At 59.3% G+C, this 10,243-nt stretch overlaps 1 protein-coding gene across 1 annotated transcript; it reads left to right on the top strand.

Annotated features, from left to right (window-relative positions):
- Positions 1-1,895: 1,895 nt before the first annotated feature.
- Positions 1,896-9,668, top strand: PRX (periaxin). Its single transcript, XM_057713594.1, has 3 exons — positions 1,896-2,364; positions 4,839-5,035; positions 5,658-9,668. Exons 1-3 carry the CDS (start codon positions 2,181-2,183, stop codon positions 9,507-9,509), a joined length of 4,233 nt encoding a protein of 1,410 aa, XP_057569577.1. The 5' UTR covers positions 1,896-2,180; the 3' UTR covers positions 9,510-9,668.
- Positions 9,669-10,243: the final 575 nt, after the last annotated feature.

Genomic DNA, 10,243 nt, shown 5'->3' with positions numbered 1-10,243 from the left:
CATCCCTGCCTCTGCAGGCTCAGAGGCAGCTGCTCCATGCAGAACTGAAGCTGGTCCTGCAGCAGAAGGGAGAGAGGAAGCAGAAGCCTGGGGCCCAGGGGACTCCCAGCAGCGCCATGGAGGCCAGGAGCCGGAGTGCTGAGGTGAGCACCCAACACATCCTGCAAGGGGGACTTGTGGGGCCTTAGTGGGGGGCACAGACTAGGGGAGCAAGGATACAGTTCCTGGCTTCTCTGTGTCTCAGTCTCCCCATCTGTGAAGTGGAGATAGCGGCAGGGCCTATTTTATACGTCACTGTGAGGGAAACAAAAATTAACGTTTGTAATGTGCTTAACAAAGTACCTGGCACAGACTGATTCAAAGAAGCTAATTCATTGAGCATAATGGAATTATATTAACAATTAGCTAAAGAAAATAGAGTGGAAACCCTTCATCAGAAGAGGCAGGATGGTGTAGGAGTTAAAGACATGGGCTTTGGACCCATGGGCTTACGTCCCAGCCCTACCACTTCAGCTCTACAGCCCTGAACAGACGACCTGAACTTTCTAATCCCCAGTTTCGCCATCGGTGAAATGGGGCAATGGTCCCCATCTCTGAGGGTGCCGAGGACTCACACTTGTGTCATTTGCCCAGGGCCTGGCACCTAGGAAGCCTCCTTGAATGTGAACAGCTTTCACTGTTATGGAGACAGAGCACTAGCACTGACTGCATCCCACAGGATGCCAGGCACAGAGTGGGTCTCCTTTTACAGGGGCTAAGCTGAGGCCGAGGGGTGGCAGGCAGGGGGTAAAGTGCACGGAGGTCACAGCCTACAGCACGGCTTACGGGCTCTGAGGTCCCAGACCTGAAGTTGAGGCCCCACCGTTTAACTCGTTGTGTGGCATTAGGCAGTCACTTCACTTCTCTGGACCTTTGTGTCCTACTCTGTGACTTCCCAAGCTGCGGGGAGGATGAAAGGCGATGCCACACATAAAATGCTTAGCCCAAGGCCTAAGGGTGGTGGTGATGGTCATGCTTTTCCCTGCTGCCCCTACCACGACTCTTTCTACCCCTTCTCACCATGCTCTGCCCAGCTCTCTAGTCCCAGGGCCACTGCTGTGGAGCGTCTGGCCAGACCTGCTTTCCCTTCTCCAAGCCCTGGGCTCAAGCCCAGTCTGTACCAGCCTCAATGCACTACCCATTACAGCATCCCTTCACATCTCTGTTGCTTCAGGTCTCAGCTCACAATCAGAGACTCCTTCCAGTACACCCATGTTACCCAACTTTACAGTAGGGAGATGGGCGTAGAGAAGGCAAAGTTCTTCCCCAGAGACACACAGCAGATTGGGTTCCTGGACAGTTGTGGAGCTGAGGTCTTTCAGTCTCTTCTGGGAAGCCCAGATGCAGTTCCCACAGGGCACTGCTGGGCCAGGGCCAGGTCACCACCATTTACAGTAAATACCAGGAATACCACATCTGGCAGTCCACCACTCGTTACCCACGCACCCCTCTTCACTGGATTCCCTCTCCAATGGGCGTTATGCAGGGCTTGGGGTCACAGAGTCCACAATAGGACATAGTCACACACATTCAAGCCCTCAAGGCCAGTCCCACCCCCATCTCCATACCGCACCATGAAGGGTCAGCCCTTTCTTCGGGACCCCATCCTCAAGCCCACTCCTGTTCTGCTGTTACTAAAACCCCTCCCGGTAGTTGAAGCCCGTCCACAGGCTATGGGTCCCCTCCGCACCTCCACGCCCCTCTAGCCACACCCCTCTCCTATCTTTGGCCATTCCTCTCAGGCCGCCGTAGCCCCGCCCTGAGCTGACCACGCCCATTTTAAGGGGGTGTGGGGGCCGCACAGCCCCGCCCTCATATCAGGCCCGCCTTTCAGTCACCGCTCAGGTTCCCTCCGGCCTCCCCACCCCGCCCCTCCTCTACCACACAGACCCTCGCCCCGCCTCTCCCGACAGCCGCCTGTGGGGCTCCACCAGGCCAGTGAGCCCGGAGAGCCGTTGAACCCTTTCGTGGGTCTCACTGACCGAGCGGCCCTCGCGCTCACTTAAAGGGGCGATGCCGGAGAGGGTGGGCCCGCACGACCTGCCTGAGCCCCGCCGAGGCGCTTGTGTCCTGAGCACCCGGTTAAGAGCCGCTCTTACGCGCGATGGCGGGCTCTGCGCGAGGTCCGGCCCCAGCGCCCCATGGCGACCCCTCGCCGCCCTCCGCAGGAGCTGAGGCGGGCGGAGTTGGTGGAGATCATTGTGGAGACGGAGGCGCAGACCGGGGTCAGCGGCATCAACGTAGCTGGCGGCGGCAAGGAGGGAATCTTCGTCCGCGAGCTGCGCGAGGACTCGCCTGCGGCCAGGAGCCTGAGCCTGCAGGAAGGTGAGCGGGGCGGAGGCATGGGGCGGGGCCTTCCTGCGGGGGCGGGGTTGGGAAACTGCCCGGGGTCCCGGGACCGGGAGGCGGGGCTGAGGGCTAGGGGCGGGGCTTTGTGTTACCTGTCGGCCTTTTGGTTGCTCCGAGCTGGACTTCCGGAGGTTCATTGTCTCTGTTTGGCTCCCGGATCTGCAGTTTACTATCTTGCGATCGTTCTGTGCCTCGGTTTTTCTCATCTCTAAAATGGGACTAATTCTAGTACTTACCTCATAGGGTTATTATATGGATTAAATGAGTCAGTATTTGAAAACACAGTACGTAGCTAAGGGGCACATGATAAGCACTTAAGTGCTAGTTATCGTTTTGTTGTTGGGCCTAAAGAAAAGAGGCGGAGTTAACAACCAGAGCAGGTGAGCAGGGGAGCTTACTAAGGGATATTTTAGGTAACATGCTGAGGCTGATGTGATTTATTCATGCAACAACTATTTACTAAGTGCCTTCTAGTTCCAGATATTATTCTGGGTGCTTGGGCTACTGCAGTGAACCAAACAGACAACACTCTCTGCATTTATGGAGCTTACATTCTAGTGAGGAGAGACATATTTAAGCAAAATATGTAAAATACATAGTAAGTTAGAAGGCAATATATGCTTACAGATGCCAGGAGGGAAGCTGCATTTTTAAATAGGGTGAGCCAGGAAGGGCAGAAAGGCTTGAAGAAGGTAAAGAGAATGAGCTCTATGGCCATCTGGAATAGCATTCCAGGCAGAGAGTACAGCCAGTGTAAATGCCCCAAGATGGGAGCATGCCTGGCTTGTTGGCGGAACAGCAAGGAAGCCAATGTGGATGGAGTAGAGTTAGTGAAGAGTAGAGTAAGAGAAGAGGCCAGAGAGGTAACAGAAAGGGTAGTTTTTAAGAGGGCTTTACAGGCCATGGGGAGGACTTTGACTTTTAATCTGGGAGGGCTGTGAGTGAAGGAAGAACATGAATTGACCGTGTTGAAATGCTGTATTAGCAGTAGGCTGTGGGGGGCAGGATGGGAAGCAGAAAGACCAGTAAAGAGGCTACTGTGATTATCCAGGTGGGAGATGGTGATGCTTGGGGCCAAAATACTGTTATTGGAGATGAAGAGAAGAGTTTGGATTCTAGATATAATTTGAAGGAAGAGCCTTCAGGATTGGATATGGGGTGTGTTGGAAAGAGAGGGGTCAAGGATGTGTCCAGGGATTCTTGACCTGAGAATGGGGTTGGTAGTCCCACAAATGGGGAACACTGGGGCTGGATCTTGTCTGGAGGAAAAGCAAAAGTAAAGTTCGGATCTGTCATGTGAGAGGTGGACCCCAAGGTGGAGCTGTGGAGGGACAGTTGGATATGAGTCTAGGATGGAGGGGGGAGTGCTGGGCTGGAGAGATACACTTGGGAATCAGCATACTTATGATCTTTAAACTCCTTAATCTGGATGAGCTTCCCAAAGGGATGAGTGTAGCATGTAGATGGAGAAGAGGAGAGGTCCAAGGCCTGAGCTCTGGGACTGCGTGTCTTTAAGAGGTCTGGGAGATGGGGAGGAACCATCCCAGGAGGCTGAGAAGGAACCTTGAGGGAGGTTTCAGAGGGTGTGGCACCCTGGAAGCCTAGCCAAGCCAAGCAAGTGGACAAAGGAGAGTAAAGCTGGATCTCAAGCAGGTGCTTGAACAGATGAAGTCTGGGACCTGACCGTTGGACTTAACTACACAGAGGTCACTGCATGGGACCTTGAGAGGAGCAGTTCAAGGTTCTGGGAGGAGGGTGTCAAAAATGTGATTGGAGAAGTGGAAATTATGCAGCTAGACAACTCAATTCATTTTGCCATTAAGGTGAACAGATACATGGGGCCGGAGCTCCAGAAGGAGTGGGGTCAAGACAATCTTTCTTATGGGAGAAAGAATGCTATGTTTTATGCTGATGGGAATAAATGTAGAAGAGAAGGACAAATTGATAATCGGGGGAGACGGGAGAATTGCTGGAGTGTGTCTCTGAAAAGGTGGTGGAGGAATTGACCCGAGCTAGGAGTGGGGATGGTTTATCCCTACCTAGAACAGGTGGAGAGTGGAGAAAATCGCCACAGGATCAGGGGGGTGAATAACGGAGTGGGAGCTTCTGGAAGTTCTCTTCTGATTCTGTTCTTTCAATAAAAGAAGCAAAGTCTGTGTCCAAAGTGTGAGGATGGGGGAAGGGAGTAGAAAGGGGAGGAGTGTGGCCAGAATGGGCTGGGATTTGCCCAGTGAGGGAGGCGGGGCTAAAGCCAAGGCCTTGGCTTTGTTCTTAAGTGTTCAGAACCTCAATCAGGGAGGAACTTTGGGTCTCAATCCGGCGCTCGGGTATAGGCGGGGCCAAAAATTTGGGCGGTGCCTCGCTGCGCAGGCTCCAGGGGAGTGGGCGGGACTAGGCCTGGGCGGAGCCGGGAGATGCCCACGCCCTGCCCACCTCCACCTGGCCTGCAGGGGACCAGCTGCTGAGCGCCCGAGTGTTCTTCGAGAACTTCAAGTACGAGGACGCACTACGCCTGCTGCAATGCGCCGAGCCTTACAAGGTCTCCTTCTGCCTGAAGCGCACTGTGCCCACCGGGGACCTGGCGCTGCGGCCTGGGACCGTGGCCGGCTACGAGATCAAGGGCCCCCGGGCCAAGGTGGCCAAGCTGGTACGCGTGCTTAGCCCGGTCCCGGCCCTGGACTGCCCCAGCGATCCTGTCTCTGCGCCGTGAGCCCCACTGCCCCACACCGGTGGGCCAGCCTTGCCTTCTGTCTCGTCACTAACTCAGCGCTAATCCCATCCACTGCCTCCTGTTCTCTGTCCCTAAACTCCTCCCTGGGGAGGGGGACCCACCCATCCCAAACCAGGACCCTCACCCACCTTGTCAGTGGTCCTGAACCAGGGGACTCTGAACCAGAGAGGCCAGGTTCAAGCCTGAGGGCGACTCACTTACTGCTGAGTGACCCTGGACAAGTTTCTTTCCCTCCTTGGGCCTCAGTTTCCCCATCTCTAGAATGAGGGTATTGGGGAAAATCCTGGATGAGGAGCCAGAAGTCTTGGGTCACAGTTTCTACACTCCTGTTGATTCACTGTAAGAGTCTAAATGAAAATCTTTGCCTTCCCAGGCAGTAATGGTGAAATGACAGGCAGGAAGTGGGAATGGTGTTTTGGGGACAAGATGCTCAGCCCGGCACATCCCTGGCCTGGTAAAATAACCACATGGGGTTCCCCCTGTCCACCCCAGGCCTCCCACTGTCCCACCGCCTCCTGCCTCTCTCCTCTCTCCCCAGAACATCCAGAGTCTGTCCCCTGTGAAGAAGAAGAAGATGGTGGTGCCCGGGGCCCTGGGGGTCCCTGCAGACCTGGCCCCTGTTGACGTCGAATTCTCCTTTCCCAAGTTCTCCCGTCTGCGTCGAGGCCTCAAAGCCGAGGCTGTCAAGGGTCCTGTCCCAGCTGCCCCCACCCGCCGGCGCCTCCAGCTGCCTCGGCTGCGCGTCCGAGAAGTGGCCGAAGAGGCCCAGGTAGCCCGACTGGCTGCCGCCGCTCCTCCCCCCAGGAAGGCCAAAGCAGAGGCTGAGGTGGCTGCAGGAGCCCGTTTCACAGCTCCCCAGGTGGAGCTGGTTGGGCCCCGGCTGCCAGGTGCTGAGGTGGGTGTCCCCCGGGTCTCAGCCCCCAAGGGGCCGGGGGAGGTGGCCCCTGCAGCAGAGGCAGTCAGTGGCTTTGCCCTCCACCTGCCAAGCCTTGGGCTGGGAGCCCCAGCTGCACCTGCTGTGGAGCCTGCGGCTGTAGGGATCCAGGTCCCCCAAGTGGAGCTGCCCAGCTTGCCCTCACTACCCACTCTGCCCACACTTCCCTGCCTGGAGACCCGGGAAGGGGCTGTGGCAGTGACGGTGCCCACCCTGGACGTGGTAGCACCTACAGTGGGGGTGGACCTGGCCTTGCCTGGTGCAGAGGTGGAGGCCCCAGTAGAGGCACCTGAGGTGGCCCTGAAGATGCCCCGCCTCAGTTTCCCCCGCTTTGGGGCTCGAGCAAAGGAAGTTGCTGAGGCCAAGGTGGCCAAGGGCATCCCTGAGGCCAGGGTGAAGGGGCCCAGACTTCGAATGCCCACCTTTGGGCTTTCTCTCCTGGAGTCCCGGCCAGCTGCCCCTGAAGCCGTTGAGAGCAAGCTGAAGCTGCCCACCATCAAGATGCCCTCCTTTGGCATTGGGGTCTCGCCACCTGAGGTCAAGGTGCCCAAGGGGCCTGAGGTGAAGCTTCCCAAGGTGCCAGATATCAAGCTCCCCAAAATGCCAGAGGCAGCCCTTCCAGATGTGCGACTCCCAGAGGTGGAACTCCCCAAAGTCCCCGAGATGAAACTCCCAAAGGTGCCTGAGATGGCCGTGCCAGAGGTGAGGCTTCCAGAGGTGCAGCTGCCAAAAGTCCCAGAGATGAAACTCCCGAAGGTGCCCGAAATGGCCGTGCCCGATGTGCAGCTCCCAGAAGTGCAGCTCCCGAAGGTCCCAGAGATGAAACTGCCAAAGGTGCCCGAGATGAAGCTCCCCGAAATGAAACTCCCGAAGGTGCCTGAGATGGCCGTGCCAGAAGTGCAGCTCCCAGAAGTGCAGCTCCCGAAAGTTCCTGAGATGAAACTCCCTGAGATGAAGCTCCCGAAGGTGCCCGAGATGAAGCTCCCGAAGGTGCCTGAGATGGCTGTGCCAGAGGTGCAACTCCCAGAAGTACAGCTGCCAAAAGTCTCAGAGATGAAGCTCCCGAAGGTGCCGGAGGTGACACTCCCGAAGGTGCCCGAGATGAAGCGCCCGAAGGTGCCTGAGATGGCTGTGCCAGAGGTGCAACTCCCAGAGGTACAGCTGCCAAAAGTCTCAGAGATGAAGCTCCCGAAGGTGCCGGAGGTGACGCTCCCGAAGGTGCCCGAGATGGCTGTGCCGGACGTGCATCTCCCGGAAGTGCAGCTGCCAAAAGTTTCAGAGATGAAAGTCCCCGACGTGAAACTCCCTGAGGTGAAGCTCCCGGAGATAAAACTCCCAAAGGTGCCCGAGATGGTCGTGCCTGACGTGCACCTCCCGGAAGTGCAGCTGCCAAAGGTGTCGGAGATGCGGTTACTGGAAGTTCAGGCGCCGAAGGTCCCAGATGTGTATCTGCCGAAGGCACCTGAGGTGAAGCTGCCCAAGGCTCCAGAGGTGCAGCTAAAAGCTGCCAGGGCAGAGGAGGCGGAGGGGGTGGAATTTGGCTTTAAGATGCCCAAGGTGACCATGCCTAAGCTAGGGCGGGCTGAGTCCCCATCTCGAGGCAAGCCAGGTGAGGCAGGTGCTGAGGCCTCGGGGAAGCTGGTGACACTTCCCTGTCTCCAGCCAGAGGTGGGCATCGAGGCTCGTGTGGGCGTGCCCTCTCTCACACTGCCCTCAGTGGAGATAGACCTGCCTGGGGCCCTCGGCCTGGAGGGGCAGGTCCCGGCAGCCAAAGTGGGCAAGGTGGAGCAGGCAGGGGCCCCCGGGGTGGTAGCAGGGGTCGGAGAGGTGGCCTTCCGGTTGCCCTCCGTTGAGATCGTCACTCCACAGCTGCCCACAGTGGAGGCTGAGGAAGGACAGCTAGAGGTGACGGAGGCGAAAGTCAAGCCCTCCTCTAAGTTCTCTCTGCCCAAGTTTGGACTCTCGGGGCCGAAGGTGACCAAGGCAGAGGCTGAGGGGGCTGGACGAGCCACCAAGCTGAAGGTGTCCAAGTTTGCCATCTCACTCCCCAAGGCTCGGGCGGGCACCGAGGCGGAGGCCAAAGGGACGGGGGAGGCAGGCCTGCTGCCCGCCCTCGATCTGTCCATCCCACAGCTCAGCCTGGATTCCCACCTGCCCACAGGCAAGGTGGAAGTGGCAGGGGCCGATGTCAAGCTCAAGGGGCCCAGGTTCGGCCTGCCCAAGTTCGGCGTCAGAGGCCGGGACACCGAGGCAGGAGAACTAGTGCCAGGGGCGGCTGAGTCGGAGGGCAAGAGCAGGGGCTGGGATGGAAGGGTGAAGATGCCTAAGCTGAAGATGCCCTCCTTTGGGCTGGCTCGAGGGAAGGAAGCAGACATCCAGGGGGGGCGCGTCAGCCCCAGGGAAAAGCCAGAGTCCACGGCTGTGCAGCTTAAGATCCCTGAGGTGGAACTGGTTACTCTGGGGGCCCAGGAGGAAGGGCAAGTGTCCCCAGCCAGGCAGGTGGGCACTGAGGGCCAGGATAGGGGGCCGAGGATGCCGCTGGGCACCTCCCTGCCCCAGGTGGAGCTGACCAGCTTTGGGGAGGCCACCCCAGGACAGCAGGCCGAGAGTGCAGCCCCTCCAGCAGAGGGCACACCGGGCTACAGGATCCAGGTGCCTCAGGTGACCTTGTCTCTACCTGGAGCCCAGGTGGCAGGAGGTGAGCTCCTGGTGGGTGAGGGTGTCTTCAAGATGCCCGCTGTGACAGTCCCCCAGCTTGAGCTGGACGTGGGGCTGAGCCGGGAGGCGCAGGTGGGTGAGGTCGCCACAGGTGAGGGCGGGCTGAGGCTGAAGATGTCCACGCTGGGGGCTAGAGCTGGGGCGGGGGGCGAGGGGCCTGGGGAGCAGCCCCCAGGGGCCGAGCGCACCTTCCACCTCTCACTGCCCGACGTGGAGCTCTCCCCGCCCGCCGTGGGCAGCCGTGCCGAGTACCAGGTGGCAGAGGGCGAGGGGGATGCCGGACACAGGCTCAAGGTGCGGCTGCCCCGGTTCGGCCTGGCGCGGGCCAAGGAGGGGGTTGAGGAGGGCGAGAAGGCCAAGAGCCCGAAACTCAGGCTGCCCCGCGTGGGCTTCAGCCAGAGCGAGGTGGCCAGTGGGGAAGGCTCCCCCGGCCCCGAGGAGGACGAAGAGGAGGGCGGCAGGGAAGGGGCCTCCGGGCGCCGAGGCCGCGTCCGAGTCCGCGTGCCCCGTGTGGGCCTCACTACCCCTTCCAAGGCCTCTCGGGGGCAGGAGGGCGAGGCAGCCCCCAGGTCGCCTGGCGGGGAGAAGTCACCCAAGTTCCGTTTCCCCCGGGTGTCCTTAAGCCCCAAGGCCCAAGAAGAGGGTGGATTCCGGGTTCAGCTGCCCAGTGTGGGGTTTTCAGAGCTGGGGCCTCCAGGCCCCACGAGGTTGGACGGGGCTCAGGCTGCCGTCATCTGAGACCGCTGAGCACAGGGAGACTCCCCTGCCATCTTCCCATCCCCCCGCCCTTGTTTTGTGTGTGAGATAACGAGCACTAACCCTCAGGGCTGGGAGGTGGGCGACTGACCCGGGCAGGGCCGCGAGGCCGTGCCTGGCTCCCGCGATGTGAATAAAATAACCCAGAGGAAGCTTTGTGTCAGGTCTCCTCTGTGTGTGCGCTTGTTGAGGGGGGTTGCAGGGGCAAGGTGGAGAGAAAGGAGTCCCTTGAGGTCAGCCTGAAGGGATCCTGTGTGCAGGGAGACCGGCCACCCCTGGTCTGAGGAGAGTCAGGGAGGCCTCGGGGTGGGCTGGTGGGAGGAGGCTGTCTTAGCCCTTCAGAACTCTGCGAGGCCTCCGAGCTGGGGAAGTTTCCCAGCAGAGCACAGCGGACCCTCTGCTGGAGACTCTGCCTGTCCTGCGGGACCCACTCCTGCCAGGACAACCCCAGGGTCCCCAAGAGCAGAAAATGATTGCTACCTACCTGCCCTCTGCTGGCCACCTCCCCACCTCCAAGAGCACTCGTGCGTCCTGGCTGTCCCTTTCCTGTCTGGCTGGTTTGACTGCCCGGTCCACCCCAGCCCTACCCAGGAAGGCCTCTCCTGGTCCCTTCTCCAAGCTCATGGGTTCAGAGCCTCCACCCCAGACACCTGACTGCCACTTAGGACTGAGTCCCAGGGTCCTCAGCCCCTACTGGGGTGGGGCCTCAGCCTCCA

The sequence above is a fragment of the Hippopotamus amphibius genome, chromosome 16, assembly GCF_030028045.1.
Source record: "Hippopotamus amphibius kiboko isolate mHipAmp2 chromosome 16, mHipAmp2.hap2, whole genome shotgun sequence".
NCBI lineage: Eukaryota > Metazoa > Chordata > Mammalia > Artiodactyla > Hippopotamidae > Hippopotamus > Hippopotamus amphibius.
The sequence above is the reverse complement of the archived record's forward strand: the minus strand, read 5'-3'. Positions and strand labels throughout refer to the sequence as shown.

Bases quoted from the DNA above. Each gene is read 5' to 3' on its own strand.
- PRX (XM_057713594.1), top strand. From the start codon at position 2,181: ATGGCGACCCCTCGCCGCCCTCCGCAGGAGCTGAGGCGGGCGGAGTTG. The intron at 2,365-4,838 runs GTGAGCGGGGCG...CCTGGCCTGCAG, and splicing joins GAGCCTGAGCCTGCAGGAAG to GGGACCAGCTGCTGAGCGCC. The intron at 5,036-5,657 runs GTACGCGTGCTT...CTCTCTCCCCAG, and splicing joins GGGCCAAGGTGGCCAAGCTG to AACATCCAGAGTCTGTCCCC.